The 15,961-nt window shown below is 36.7% G+C and overlaps 1 protein-coding gene across 1 annotated transcript in view; it reads left to right on the top strand.

Moving 5' to 3' along the window:
• LOC104548625 (SH3 and multiple ankyrin repeat domains protein 3-like) overlaps positions 1 to 15,961 on the top strand; it is a gene marked incomplete at its 3' end in the record, with an annotated part of 104,644 nt that overhangs the window by 8,191 nt on the left and 80,492 nt on the right. The window contains exons 3-8 of the mRNA XM_010194698.1: positions 1,188 to 1,259; positions 1,851 to 1,959; positions 2,225 to 2,376; positions 3,174 to 3,341; positions 7,149 to 7,265; positions 12,166 to 12,243. Coding sequence (XP_010193000.1) covers positions 1,188 to 1,259; positions 1,851 to 1,959; positions 2,225 to 2,376; positions 3,174 to 3,341; positions 7,149 to 7,265; positions 12,166 to 12,243 — 696 coding nt within the window. The remainder of the gene's footprint in view (positions 1 to 1,187; positions 1,260 to 1,850; positions 1,960 to 2,224; positions 2,377 to 3,173; positions 3,342 to 7,148; positions 7,266 to 12,165; positions 12,244 to 15,961) is intronic.

The following is a 15,961-nucleotide window of genomic DNA, read 5'->3' on the forward strand; positions in this document are numbered from 1 at the left end:
CCCACCCTCCTCTATTGCGCATGCAGAGGCTGTGCAGCTGGAGGATCAGCTAGGCAGAACTGTTAGGGTATTGGGTGAACATGGACCAGAGCCAGACCACACTGAAACAGTATAGCAGGAAACTGGGGCATGAAACTAGTATTTAATTATTTTTGCTGTTGCTTGTATGGTGGTACATCAACCACTAATAATCTGCAGTTAATAGACTTTGTTATAACACAAATCGAAGGAAATAGAACTGGAGTCCAGAGAAGGTTTCAAGCCCTAGCTTTTCTAGCAATTTATTTCAGAGTCAGTCACTGATGTGTGTATTATAGCCATAAGCAAATTAAATAGCGACTTTATTTTTTTCTGTCATGTTCTGTTTCATGAGTATTCACTGTTTACAAAATTCTTCTCACTGCAGCTAAAGGATTGCAATTCAGGGGTTAGAGGTGGTCTTGTGAAAAGCTGGTATTAAAGCCTCATTCAATACAGTCTGCTTGTCCAACAGAAGTGCTGCATTCTTCGAATTCTGTGTAGTACAATTAGATAACAGTAAATTATAACAATGTAAACCCAATGATTTTTGCCGTAGATCTTTCTACTCTGACCACAAGGTAGCAAACTGTTCAGAGTAAAATGTGAATGAGTTTCAGCCAAAAAAGGGCAATCCTTTGAACCTCATTTAAAGCACCAGTCCTCTTAAACATCAGGAGAACTATTCCCATATGTAGGTTCTGCCTATGTTGATTAAGGGATTTTTCAGGAATCCTTTTTTTTAATTTCAGAAATGCTTAGCTGTTATTTTGAAATACGCTTTTTTTTATTGAACATGCCTTCCCAGTTCTTTCTGCCTGAGACTATAAATGAAAGTGCACAGATACTCTTAGGAAAAAGCTCTTTTCACTGTAATCCTTATTTAGTTAGATTCTAGAGGACAATCTCATTTCCCATACACATCCACTGATTTCAGTATATTTATACAAGGTATGAACGTTGCTTACGTGAACTGTAAAACTATGATGACACTGTGTTAAGCAGAGTGCTGATTATGAATGAGTATTCAAAATGAAATACTAAACCTTTTTTTTTGAATATTGCCTAAATCTACACCATTGGGGATGATACTTTCTAATAAGATCAGAAATCTATGAGTTTTTGAGCAAAATGGGACAATTTAAATTTATTCTTTTTTCCACCCTCAGTTTCGATACAAGAAAAGAGTGTACAAGCAGTTCAATCTTGATGAGAAACAGCTGGCCAAGCTTCACACGAAGGTATGCCTAATTTACTGAAGAAGTTAGCGAAGGCCTACTTAGCAAAGTAATGTGTCTGGGAAACTCGAAATAAGTAGGAGTTCATTCCACCTGGGCCAATTGCTGAACAACAAACAGTACATGCTTACAGCACCAACAGGAATGTGTGAATTGTGATCTGGGAATTTCTCTCATAGAAAAATTCCCATTTTTGACTCTTTCACAGAGTAATTTTAAATGAACCTTGCTTCGTAAGTACAGCATGCTTTCAGAATGCTGCAAAAATGCTCATCTATGTCTTTAGACTCATCTGCTGGTCATAATAATAATGATCACCATACGACATCCTAATTTCTTACTGAATGAACCATTCACTCATTTTTCCCTTAAAACTACAAAAAACCCAATATCTTCTTACTGTGATTGACTTTTAACCTTTATAAACAGTAGGGTTTACGCTCTCAGTATAAAGTCAAGTTCTTCAGGAATGTGAATTAGCTACTGTTCAATGATATCAATGGTTATTGACATCAGTTAACAGCATATTTCGCTTTTAGTGAAATTTTTTGTATTAAAATTAGAGGATGATTCATTTGTCACCCTTTGTTACAGGCTAATTTGAGAAAATTTATGGATCATGTCCACCACCTCTCAGTGGAAAAAATCACAAAGATGTTGGACCGAGGACTGGACCCAAACTATCATGACCTAGAAAGTGGAGGTCAGAACAGTAAAACTAGACGCATAAAGTAGTACGTTGTGTTTGTTTAACCTAAGTTGATGAACAGGCTGAATTTCCCACATTCTTTCTATTTCCTTCATAACTCTGGGCTAATGGAGTGTGTATAGTTTTGCTGTCTAAAGAAGAAAATTGATAATTTATTTTCTTTGAGCAGCATTTTTAACATTACAATTTTTAAAGCAAGTGTTCTTTATTTTATAAATTTGCTCAACTTTTTTCAAGTACATGGTATTCTCTTCTTTAGAAACACCCCTAACTTTGGCAGTTCAGCTTGACAATACAGTAGAAGTGATAAAAGCTCTGAAAAATGGAGGAGCACATTTGGACTTCAGAGCCAAAGATGGAATGACAGCTCTGCACAAAGCAGCCAGAGCCAAGAACCAAGTAACCCTCAAGGTAAATGCTTTCAGTAGCAAATTATACATTATTGTATAGAAAAAAATATATAAAGGAGAATGTTTTCAGTTAATTACTGTATTATTCTCTATGCATCCTTTAATATGTGCTTGTTCTAGTGCTTTTGTGTGGCTTTCAAATCTTAGGATTTGCTTTAAATAAAGGGCCTTTTCATTTCTGATATTTTTTGGTAGGAAGAAAAAGTGAAATTTAACCTTACTCATTGATAGATTGGGAAAGATCTGTCTGAAGAAATAGGAATAGCATTATTGTTGCTTATCTCTTTGAAAGCAAGTGCCAGTGGCATGGATTGCACATTATATCTTAACATAGTCTCTTCTGTTTTCTTTTGTATTTTAACAGGTATTCTTAAATCACCTTTGGTATTCTAGATTAAGTCCTGTGTTTATGACTCTTGCTTCTTTCCCTTTGACAGATAATCAAATTGTATGACATTTTTGATAAAGCATCTTGTAACTGAAGAGGTGAATGTGTTGCAGAGGTGACATGGCATTTTCAGAACTGAGATTTCTGGACTTAATGAGAGGATGGAAGTTGGACATTGCCACTCATCCTTTCATTTCTATCCCTGTAGATTCCTTTAGATCCTAATTTTTCTGAGGTCATTCCTTACTTAACTTATTCTGTACTGCAGGCCATTCTATCAGCCTATAAAGTGAGCATAAAATATGTTATGGCAAATATCAACCCTGTAAATACTTTTTCAGGTAGAAAAGTCCCCTTATAGTTAGAAGTTTCTCCAAAATATATTTTTCACAGTTTGCGATTGCTTTCAGACTCTTTTAGAGCTTGGAGCATCTCCGAACTACAAAGACAGCTGTGGCCTCACACCATTGTACCACACTGCTATTGTGGGAGGGGATCCTTACTGCTGTGAACTTTTACTTCACGAACACGCTACAGTCAGTTGCAAAGATGAAAATGGATGGCAAGAAATTCATCAGGTAGGAAAGATTAATTTTAGTTAGGAGTTGAAGTTGCATGAGGAAATGTGCCATGTATGTTCTATGGTTAAATGCCGGTTTGCAGGCCGTTTGGATATGTTTAGTCCATGCACATACCAATTTGGAATAACTTCCTTTTTCTATTTGCTTATTACTTTGCATCCTGCTGTAAGTGAACTAAAAGAGGAAACTGCTCCCGTGGAGCTTTGTAACTTTGAAATCCTATGGTTACTGTGGGTTTTGTTGCAGAAATTGCACTAGTACTATTTACGTAATGAACTCTTGGAAGTTTAGCATCCTGTTACTGGCACTTCAGTAAAAATGTGCAGCTTGATCTTTTGTTAGATGCCAACTTTTGTATCCTTGGTAATGCTTCTTGTGTGTTTGTTAGAGGTATTTTCTCCTTTCTTTCTGGTGAACTTTACAGAGAGATTTGGATTCAGGATCCTGCTGCTAGAATGCTTCAGTGTGTTGCAGTGAAGGATGTTAAACTCTTACAAGCTCACATTTGGAGTCAGTTTTCATTCCCTATGTGTGTAGAAACTGAGATGCTAACAAATTTTATTTTGCTGTTTGTACATGGATGTTCCTTTCCTCTCTTACATATTCATTGTGCAGATAAAGGTGGTAGAGTGGTCTATAAATAACAAGTATTTTAAAAAGTAATCTTTGGAGGTTTGTGGTGCTCATGATACCTTGATACAGCCATGGTTACCAGGCGCAGGCACATCTTGGTCAGCTTCACCATACATATTGGGAAGAACTCCTTCCTCACCAAAGACCTACATTTTACCTCTTAAAAAGTCCTGTAATGTTTGGTAAAGCATTTTCTGAGAAAGCTTTTTCTTTGACCTCTTTTATCTTGTCTTCTCCAGAAACATCTGAATATTATGCAACAGTTGTGTAAGAATGCTTCATTAATTCCTGTTTGCATACCGATAAACCCAGTAATTTACAAAGTTTAAAGATTCTAGAAGTCCTAATGTTATTGCAGCTATTTTATGCCTTTTTTCTGTGTGGATGAGTTTGAGTAACCATAAAAAATGGAACTGATCCAGTATGATCAGATAAATATAGGAGTAATCAACCCTACAGGCCTGCTTAGGTTATCTAGGCTCTTTCTTTTCTGTTCACTGATCTTTTCAGTACACAACTTCTTTTCTGGGAGATATCCTTTGTACCTAGGTTTGGGCAGGAGTCTGAGCTTTTTCCTGTGTGTGTTCAGGTTGACATCATTTGGATCCATCTGTAGGAGGTAAAAAAAGGGGTCAATTTACTACTATAATTTCTGAGGATGTGGAGGAAATAGATTGTCTAGATCAAAGTATTACCCCATCTGGACTCCCTGAAAATGTAGACAAAAATTCCCTATTTTGAAAACTCAGACTTATACACATACGGTTTCACATTTCTCTTAATGAAACAGAGCTTTCCAAACCCATTGTATTGGTTGTAATCCTAAATAAAACAAAGTTTACCTCTGGATTACAGGAAATCTGTTTTCAGTAATCAATATTACAAGCATGACTCAATGAATTAAAAAAGATGGTACTATGATACAATCCTGTATGTTGCTATCTGTGTGAAAAAGGCAAAATTACCTTGCATGGCAAGGAAAAATTGGTAGCAAGTATATTTTATTTTTCTAACACTATCTTTAACTGTAGAAGTTAAGCCTTCTTATAATAAAGGGGAAAAGACAAGGTTTGTGCTGTGCTAGAGTAATAATAAAGAGTATTTTCTGGATATACCTATTGCTCTCTATTGACCATACCCTGAAGAATTGTTTGGACATCTCACCTTCCATGCAGAGCCCTGTAATGAGGGAAAATGCATCTGCTCTGCATTGGTGGTCTTCCAGCACCTCCCCATAAGCTGAGTGAGCATTATTGTCAGACTGGCACAGAGGGGCCAAATCCTGCTCCAGCAAAGGAAGCAAAGTGGAGAAAGGGTCTGGTTTTAGTCCAATTTATTGTAGTAAGAACAGAAAGTTGGAATTAGTTCTTGGATTTTAGGAGTCATTTTAAGAACTACCTCTGCACATTCATACCTCGATGTTGAGTGACTTTTAGAGACTTTTAAACAGAATTGATAATTCATGGCTAATTGTGCATTTACTCTGATCTCCCACACAGTCAGAAACACAGTTATGGTTTGGTTCTGTTTCTGCCTTTGCTTGTTGTTGGTTGTTTGCTTTCTGCTGCCTAGCATTAAAATGTTTCTGTTCTAATAACAGCTAGCATAATGTCTCCATTGTTTTGACAAATCATTTGTAAATGAATAAACTATTTATTAAACACTGCTTTTTCCCTTTCTGTGTGTGTTGAAAATTGAAAATGAAGGAAGGAATGATGAGATTAGGAGACTGGACTGGGATTTGGGATGTGTCACAGATTTAATTTGTGCATTGAGCAGTATATTTTTCTGATTCAAATTGCAAGATTTATAGGTTTGTAACTCACACTGAATTCAATAGTAATTAGGTACCTAAGACAGAGTGAATGGGTTTGTGTACCTCTGTCTCTTAGCTTAAATTCCATATTATTATATAGGAATGATACTAATCTGAAATTCTATGTGTCCAGTTCTGGGCCCCTCAGCTCAAGACGAACAGGGAATTGCTTGAAAGAGTCCAGCGCAGAGCCACAAAGATGATGGAGGCAGTGGAGCATCTCCCTTATGAGGAGCGGCTGAGGGAGCTGGGTCTCTTTAGCTTGGAGAAGAGGAGACTGAGGGGTGACCTCATTCATGTTTATAAATTTGTAAAGGTCAAGTGTCAGGAGGAAGGAGCCAGGCTCTTCTCAGTGACAGCCAATGACAGGACAAGGGGCAATGGGAGCAAGCTGGAGCATAGGAGGTTCAACCTGAACATGAGGAAAAACCTTTTGACTGTGAGGGTTACAGAGCACTGGCCCAGGCTGCCCAGAGAGGTTGTGGAGTCTCCTTCTCTGGAGACATTCAAAACCCGTCTGGACGTGTTCCTGTGTGACCTGGTCTAGGTGATCCTGCTCTGGTAGGGGGGTTGGACTGGATGAGCTTTTGAGGTCCCGTCCAACTCCCAATAATCTGTGATTCTGTGATAAGAATTTAGAAATATTACAGATTGGGAGATGCTCAGTAGTATGCTATGGAGGAGGAGGCAGTCAATTAAATGAGACTGATGAATGGAAATATTGTGATTTTTCTCAAACTTACTTGATAATCAGGACAGTTTCAAATTTCAGTGGTGTCTCATTCATAGAGGTTTGTATTCAGGGCCTAACATTTTATTTGTGTGACTGATAAAGTAACTCTTGAAGATTTTATCTCCTTTTGATCAGTGCCCTGTGTATACTGTGTATCTACTTAGTATCACAGTTTCAAGAAGATTATCACTTGAATTTTGGCCAGATTTCCCCAGCCTCTTTTCACACCTTAAGAAGCAGGCTTTGGAAATCTGGTCATCTTCAGTGCCATCTAGTGGGCAACTTTCCGAAGATTAGCAGGACAAAAAACTTCTGTCAGTCTGCTTGTCACATTTGCCAGTTATGAATATTAGTGGATAAAAAGTGCCAAACTTTGTAATTTCTCCATCCCTTAAACTTCCATTCCTCAAACAAGCAGATGTTTAAACTTATGTTGTAACTGAAGTTCATGCATTGACATTTGCAGCAGGTATGCACATCTGGGTGTCAGTCCTCCCATTCAGTCCAGTGATCATTCTGAAAATTAGACCCTAAGTAAAATAGCATCTTCTCTGCTAAAAAATCTTTACCTACGTTTGCCTAGGTTGTATAATAACTAAAATATGAATGCATCTCTTTACAGGCTTGCCGATACGGACATGTCCAACATCTGGAGCATCTCCTTTTCTATGGTGCCGATATGTGTGCACAGAATGCCTCAGGAAACACGGCGCTGCACATCTGTGCCCTGTACAACCAGGTGAGCTGGCACGCGCCTCCTTTGCCTGCAGACCCAGAGCCGCAGAGTCCTCCCATCGTCCTTCAGCTGAGGAGTGCCTGTGGTCCCCTCTGCGTGGCTGGATGTCTTTGGGAGAAGATGAGGCTGGGGAGTCCGGTCCTGTGGAGACTGGAAATCAGTGCTGTAAGAGAATGATGTAGCTAGGAAAAAAAGACATAACTGAGGTACAAATGCTAAATCCGCAGAAGCAGAGGCTTGTTGGGTTTTCAGTTGAAGAGGTTTACTGGTTTGGTGTTAGGGTTTTCCTGAAATGTAGTTTCCTCACTTTTAATAAATGCATTTTGGGATAGATTTTCCCCTGTTATTGATCTATTGAGGCAAGTCACACTGAAAAAGAACATAGCTCACTATGTTTAATGTGATTTATTTAATATGCAATGAAGGTTTTAGACAGGTTTTAAACAGTGGTCTTAGAAACTAGAAAGAACATAATTTAAAGCTATTTTATTAGTGGTTTATTCACTGATTACAAATAAGGCTACTCATTGTAGGTAGCAAGAGTATACATATCAATTAGGAAATAAACCAACATAATGTTCTATCAGCTTATATTTTTTTGTTTCATATCTAACTATTTGTTTCCTATTCAGAATTTATTGCTGTTTTACTAGAATTTAAATTAGAATTAAGTAAGAAACACTTGGAACGTACTGAGAAAATTTAACTGTAGATTATACAGAAGATACCAGACTCTCTGCTGTTTACGCCTGCTGAGTCACTTACACATAATAGAAGCATTTGGTTTGATAACATTTTATACTCTCTTTGCATGGATGGGATGGGAAGGGAATAAGTCTTACAGCTATGTTAAATCACAGCACATATAATGTTACATTGAATTAGGAAAACACAAGTCATTAGATGTGACTGTAACTAGTGAAACATCTGTTAAAGCATATGCTTCTTAATTAATTACCATCTTAGTTTGTTTTCAAAAGACTTGTTAAGACAGATTCCTCAATTAGGTCTGAAATGCCCTCAACTTTTTAAAAAATAGAATTTTGTGAATAATTTGGCTTGTTTCAAGACTGTTGACCTAATGTATGTATCATAATGGATATCAATTCATAACCAGTCTAGCTGTTCAAATCTTCCTTATTAATACTGTTTATTTGAAGTACGCAGTGTACCACGAACTGTACCTCAATGGGCTGCTGCTTGATCACTGGCTACCAGGCATCTTCAACAGGCTTTTAAGTACCTACATCAATTAGTTTAAGGTTAGCAATAGTTTCTTTGCCCAGCTTGGGTGGCTTCTGCAACTCTAGGCATACAAAGCATTTGCTAGTTGGCACTTGTTAAAATTCCTAGAAAATTTTGCAGAGAAATGAAATTCACCTTCATCTCAACAAAAGTTTGCATTTAGGCTTCATATCAAAAGCTTAAACACGTGTAACTATAACAATGTCTATTTAAAAAAATTGAAAATATTAACTTTGAACTCATTTACTTCACTTTCCTGAGTAAGAATTCTGAAGCCCAGGCCGTAATGCATATATAAACTTAAAAATATGAACTCATCTCTGTATTTTGTAACCATGTTATTGCAGTGTCTTCATGACTGTAGTTGTTTACGAGATCACACATTTTTAGCAAACAGTATGCAGTATGATGCTGAAATTAGAATAATCCTGTAGAATGACCGTAATTTTAATGTAGAGGTATGTTTTCCTCCTGACCTCAGTGGAGAAAATTATTCTGTAGAAGATGTGGAGGCTTTGATTGAAATTGCATCTACAAATTTGCAAATATTTTTACATTCATTAAGCTGGGCTTTGTGAATGGAAGTTTAACATCTTGTGACCACGCTGTCATGCTTCTGTTTTCCTTAATTAGGTATATGTGAAAATAAAGAGTTTTTCTCAGGGTGCTGTCAATGGTAACTTATGCTGATTTTGTTCAATGTCCCTTTTATTGAAAGTTGTTGTTGGATAATGTGGAAGGAATGGTGTTGGCCTTTTCTGGATGTACAGGATGGGGACAGCAATATCCTTTTTACCTCTTGATTCCTGTAGATGGAGTCATTACCCATTTGATTTTCCCTTCCAGTCTTCCCTGGGGAATTTTCTTGGGATGCTTTCTGAAGTTGATAATTCTCTTTTCCTGAGTGTCAGCTAAATGCTGAGCTGAATAAATTCTTGGTTTTGAAAGTTATTTTGTGGCCATCCAGTAGCTCATTGAAATCTAGACATATCTTATGCCTCTGTGTTTTGCAAATAACAACACTGGGATGAAGTATGCCTTCTTTCAGTCAGTGGATTGGATCCTGTATGAAAACTGCTGTAGTATTAATTCAGGTAATTAGCTCTGAGACAACAAATTGAATCTAATCTGCTGACAAGCCCACACTTCTCTGTGAAATTCTTTTTAATCTTATGAAGTCTAAAAAGCTATTGCATATTCAGTTTATGTATGGTATAATGAATGAACAATACCAAGCTCTCAATATCAGAAGTTATTAGGTTGTCAGAGCTAAAATGTGTGCAAACAGGAATTATGGCATTTGTAGGCAGCACCTTAACAGCAGAGAGCTCTAAAATGTGGAATTTCTATTGAATTAACAAAGAAAAAGTAAACAAAATAATTTCTGGTGGTGATTTTTTTGCTTATTCTCACTGTTTTGTTCCCCTTAATACTGGAAGGATGGGGAGGAGACAGAAGGAAGCTAAGAATGCTTCTGTTTGTTTTTAAAGAATAAATATACAAACACAGTACTTCATCCAAAACAAGTTTTGTTGAAGATTCTTATGTTGAACAACATAACTTATCAAAACTATTTAATAAATAAACCACTGCATGTTTATTGTGGAACTGCGGACAGCTTTGTTAAATTTGTAAATCATGTAGAGTTTTAAAATGTGTAATTATTTTGCTTTTGTAGTGTTGAATTATTTATTCTGATAAAAAAATGAAGAATCATAGAATCATAGAATGGTCAGGGTTGGGAGGGACCTTAAAGCTCATCTAGTCCAACCCCCTTGCCATGGGTAGAAATACCTCCCACCAGACCAAGTTGCTCAAAGCCCTATCCAGATTGGCTAAGAGTTGTAAGTAATCAGCCAAGAGACACAATATGTTTCTTAATATAATTATTTATATTCTCAATTTCTTTATCAAAGTTGGGAATTTTACTAAGCAGTACCTGGTGGAATAGTGGAATATCATGGGAATATAATATAGTGTGCAAGCCTAGAATAATTTAAGAGTCAGTCAAAAAGGAATTCTAGGAAAAGTAACCCTGAAAAGAACTTACCTCTTTTTTTTCAACCTGAGGGCATCCATCCAGATTGCAGCACATTTTCTTCTTATGGATGACTGCGAATACAGAACAGAAAAACGAGAAAAACATTTTGATATTTTACACATTGCTCTTGGTCTACCTATGTTTAGAGATACAGGGAGTGTGCCTAATGTCCAGATTTCTGTGCAAGCAAAGGAGAGTATTTAAATTAATTATATATCATTAAAAATTACCATCTACAAGATAATTGTTAGTATACCATCTTAAAATATGATCCATTTTTTTGTTTCAGTCTGCTGCAATATAGGAAGTGTGGGAACAAAAGGCTATCCTTTTGGAGTATTGAATCTTGCGGAAAGGGTAGAGAAAGCCTTCTCCTCAGATGTATTTAGGACAATCCAGTGATGGAGGAGTCTTAATGGGATGAAGAATCCGATGTGATAAATTAGAGAACACAATGACAGAAATTATAATCATAATTTATGTACATTCACCTGTGACTCAGAATCTAGTAAATAAGCTTCATTTCTGTCACTAAACCAGCAAAATTATGTGACTGTTTTCTCTAGTTGTAAATTTACTGTTGAAAGTGAAAGGTAGCACATTGAAATACCTCATTAGGTAGAGCTCCATAACACAACATGACAAGAAATCTGGAAAGCACAACAAAATTAATAGAAATATTTATGATGAGGAAACATGAAAACATTCTGAAATGTGATTTGGTTTGCATAAGGTCCTAAGATGAACATTAAAGATGACAGGTAGGAAGTATAGCCTATATATATATAAATCATCAAAAAGACTGGTATTCTGAGAACCGTGCCAGAACCACAAAGGATTTCTAGCAGGTTATGATCAGTCGTATTTTACAGCAGAGCAGAGTAGCGATTTAAGCAATATGCTGTAAAGGTCAAAAAAAATTGTTTTTAAGGGATTTTGTTTGCACATTTCCTCAGTTCAGAGGGCCTGAAGCCATACTTTTCTCTTGTTAGAAGGGCTGTATTGGGTTTGTGCTGTAACTTAGTATTTTTTAGGGGAAAAAAAGACATGGTAAGACTGGTGAGTGCAGTGTGTATAGCTAGACTAAATAATTTCAGATGTATTAAAATAATCATACATTAAATTTTTAAAATTGAAGATAGGCTGAAAAAAAAAGCGCACGCAAGTGGTAAAACTGCTTTGTTTAATTTTTAGCAGTAGAGGAGGTATAATTTGTCCCAGTTACTGTGTACTATACTGTGAACAGTACTGTTTCCCTTACAAAATAGTTGAAAACCATGTAAGAGTCAGATTTTATCTTGAACTAACACATTTTCTGCAAAATCTGTTTTGTCAAGTATGGAATTTCCACAGCACAGTCTCTTAAAAATTTAATACAATGTTTACCTCTCACATTCTTCTACATATTTTTACATTTGCATTTTGTTTCTACTCTTAACACACTGCAAAAACACCTAAAGCCTCGTCATAGTTAAATTACTATTTTAATAACTGTTTCTCAGATTATTTGTTTATTTTGTTTATGTCTTACCTAAGGAAATATATACCAAACAGCAACAATCTCTTTTTAGTAACTGAAGACCCTTATTAACAAGTTTACTCTTCTACTGTTTCCAGGAGAGCTGTGCAAGAGTGCTGCTCTTCCGGGGAGCCAACAAAGAGATTAAGAATTACAACAGCCAGTCTCCTTTTCAGGTAAAAAAGAAATACCCCTTCCCCCTGCCCCTAGAAATATTTGCAAGAAAATCTCATGTGAATTTGGTTTTGTGGAGAAGTTACACTGCACAAGGCTGAAAACAACTATAGAATAAGATAACTATAATTTTGGAAACTGTGGCTTTCGTGCAATGCAGTAAGTGAAGATGTCCTGGAATAATAGGAATGAGAGAGAGACACACTTGCTCTTTGCTGTTCCAGTGACACTGTCAATGAGTTTAAGAATTTTATGAGCCTTTGATGACAAAACATGAAATCATTGGTGCTCTGTGGTTGGATTTGCCTTGCTTTGTGATTATCTCCAGCTCCATGTAAGAGTGATCCAAGGAGTGACTGGGCAGCTAAGCTTGGCTTGGTCCCTGTTGACTTCACCAAACAGAAGCTCTTCCTTCCTTGGATGTGAGGGCAAAGAGCTGGGCTAAGTTTCAGGGATTTAATGCACTGTCAGTGGTGTAAGTTGAAGCTGTCATCTGTCTCTCGAAAAGAAAATGAAATCTTTCTTTGGATTAGTCAAAATTTACTAGATGATTTTTCACCATTATCTTATATTAAAGTACTTGAGAAGGCTTAATTAAAAATCCAAATGGAAGGCCATTGTTTGTCCAAAGGGCTGTCAGGTATGCCTGACAACCTTAAGCCCTTATTTCTGAAGCAGTCTTAATTAGCTTGGATTTCAGAGAAACATTCATAATGCAAACTGACATGTGAGAAATGGGGATGAAAGCTGTAATGTTTTAAGAAAAAGGAACAGAAATTTTTTTTTCAAGTTTCAGAAAATAAGGCTTCTGGGAGAAGGGTGGCACAGTACCATTAAAAGGAGCTGTCCTGTTGTGAAACACAAAGGGGCTATTTCCTAAAACCAAGTAGTCTTTCAACCAAAAGAAATCCTGATTTACCTTTGCTTATTGTATCTTTCCCATTACATCCTCAACCCACTTAGGATAATGTTGGCATAGAATTCCAGAAAGACTACCTTTTCCCTCATGCTTTGAAATAGTTGGAATATTAACTATGTCCATGTGAGTTTCTGAGCTGGCTTCTCAAAGTTTATGCATAGATAATGTCTCTGAGTTTCAGGCTTTTAAAAAAACTTGAGCCAAATATTCAATGTCAGTTTATTATCTTCATATTTTGAAGGTTTTTTGGGACATAAGTTGTGTATCTCAAGAGCTTAAGAGTTCTGCTTGCAAATCCCAGCCAGATCATTGTTTACTTTTGGGACCATTTTCCCAAAATTGGGGAAATGATGCATTAATAATGTTGCATTAATAATTTAATTTTAGGCACTATTTTAAGAATGCTAATAGTTCACCATCTAAATTTATGCTAAGCACAAATTCACTAAGTACAGGATAATACTTATCACTGTACCTTAGAATTATGGAGTGATTAAAAATGGAATAAGAGAAAACCCTAATTATTGGAGGAATGGGTTCCAGTGTCATCTCAAAGCAAAGAGAGATGAGATTGTATTATTCCTTTGTGTCTTTGCTATTAACTTTTCTTTTGGTTTAGGATTTTACTTGGAGAGGGTAAATGGCAAATAGGATAGTTTCCATTTGCCTTCCTCTTTGGGCTGACTACTGCAACATTTTTGTTCTTCCTCTTAGAAAATGTACAGGAGAGGAAAGGCAGAAAAGAAAATCTTTCTAAAAGCTAGTGCTGATAGTTAAAGGGCTTCAAGAACTGAAGGATGACTAGACAAAAATAAATAAAATCAAGTAATACAGGAGACAGAAGAAATAATTTCTAGAGAAGTGTATAGCTGTGGAAGTGCACACTCTGTCCAGTGAACTACCTCCTGTCCCTATGGAATCAAGTCTTATTTGTTATGGTTTATTATCAGTTAAAACTCCTGATACTTGGGCTTTTCACTGGTCACTTGCCCCTTAGTAAGGACAGAAGGACTGACAATTATTGGCTTTGTTTTATCCTTTCTAGAGCCACATACTTAAAAAAAGGAAATGGCTTTCCGTCTTTATGGTGTGTTACTTTTAAGTATAGGTAATGTAGGAAAAGTTCTAGGTTTTCCAAATGCAGTGAGTAGAGAAAACCTTGACACCAGCACTGCAATAAAGCAGCATTAGAATTAATTCTTTACCATTTGTCTGTTGCTGACCCAGTCGATCAGACACCACAAATGGAACTGTTACAAAATTATGCAGAATCCCCTTGAGTTAATAGGATTTTGCATACTAAAAATGTTTACTCATGTAATCAGTAGCAAGGAACATCGAAGCATCTCATATGTACATAATGAGAGTGATCGTAGCTGCAGCATCTATTCCTTTGAGTAACCTCCATTAAGTTCTTTTCTCAGAAATCTGAAAGGGTGATTCTTTTGAATTGCTGCTTAGAAAATTGATGATATCAAAACTGTGTTATTCAGTAGAACAGAAGTATCCAGACATGGAGAAATTTGTGTCTTGCTTTCAAGACCTGCCAAAACTCTATTTATTTTGACGAGTAAAATGAATTTTTGATGAAAATGAGTAGCAGAGTTTGTGTCTAGCATTAGTTTCCAATGAATGTAGTGTAATTTTATTACCTTCCCCCAAAAAAAGATATTCACGTGTTCACTTCTTACCATATCATAGTGCTTATTGAAACAAGCATAGGTTTACTGGATCACATGGAAGGAAGACTAATCTGGGCCGAACTCTGTGCCACTTAATTCAGGTACCCACACTGTGTACATGTCTCTGCCTGGGATCTGGCTGTCCTTTTTGCCTTTTCAAGCAGAGTTAGTGTTGAAATGGCATTGTCAGGTGTTGAGGCCATGAAAATGCTTGCCTGTATTTCCCAATTAAGCACTTAAGCTTTTATTAACCACCTCTGAAGGAATGTGTTTCATTCTGACTGATTACTGGGGTCCATTAAGTTAGTAATTGTTGTTGAGTACAGTTGATGTCACCCATACCCAAAAGTCTGTCTGTGACTGTCAGCCTTAGTAGATTGTGCTGCTGCTAGGATGCAATAACAGAATATGGGTCAGCAGTCATTTCTCTCTGTTTCTTGTGGAATCTACCAATGCTAATAAGTATTAACACCTGTATGGGTTCACTTGTAGGGTGAGTCTCCTGCCTGCGTTCCAAGTAGATTAGGGCAGTTCCCACATCACCGTCCTCAGTCTAAGTGTGAAAATTTTTTGTGTACTGTGCATTTTGGTTAAAGGCTAAGTAGCAATTACCGTTAAGATTAAACCTGTGCCACATTGTTATGCTATATTGCCAATTCTGTTTATTAATTGCTCATCCATGCTGTCTTGGCTCGGTAATCTAAGTACCTTACATGCTAATTATTCTGTGCTAACAGATGGAAAATAAACCATTGGCATTACAGTGCTGGAAGTGCTAGCAAATAGTACACTGTTATATACATTGTGCTTAGCCATTTCTCTTTTGAAGTAACTGTAATTGGAGCGGGTCTGTGCTTTCATTCATAGCACTGAGCTTGGACGTGCCCTCAGCCATGCCTGCTGTAAGTATTGCTGATGTCTCCACAACCATTCATACCTTATGACAGAGCTTGCTGAAACATGATGTTTGCCACCAGCATACAGTACATTGACTTACAGCTTTCTTAAGATGGCTTATGAAATGCTGATCTGTAACTTCTGTTCCAGCTATAGGTTAGCTTTAAAGATTCCAGTGGTTTTAGGGTTTTTTTGTGTTACAGTTTTTATTTCCAAAATATT

This window comes from Mesitornis unicolor, unplaced genomic scaffold, assembly GCF_000695765.1.
Source record: "Mesitornis unicolor isolate BGI_N332 unplaced genomic scaffold, ASM69576v1 scaffold3921, whole genome shotgun sequence".
NCBI lineage: Eukaryota > Metazoa > Chordata > Aves > Mesitornithiformes > Mesitornithidae > Mesitornis > Mesitornis unicolor.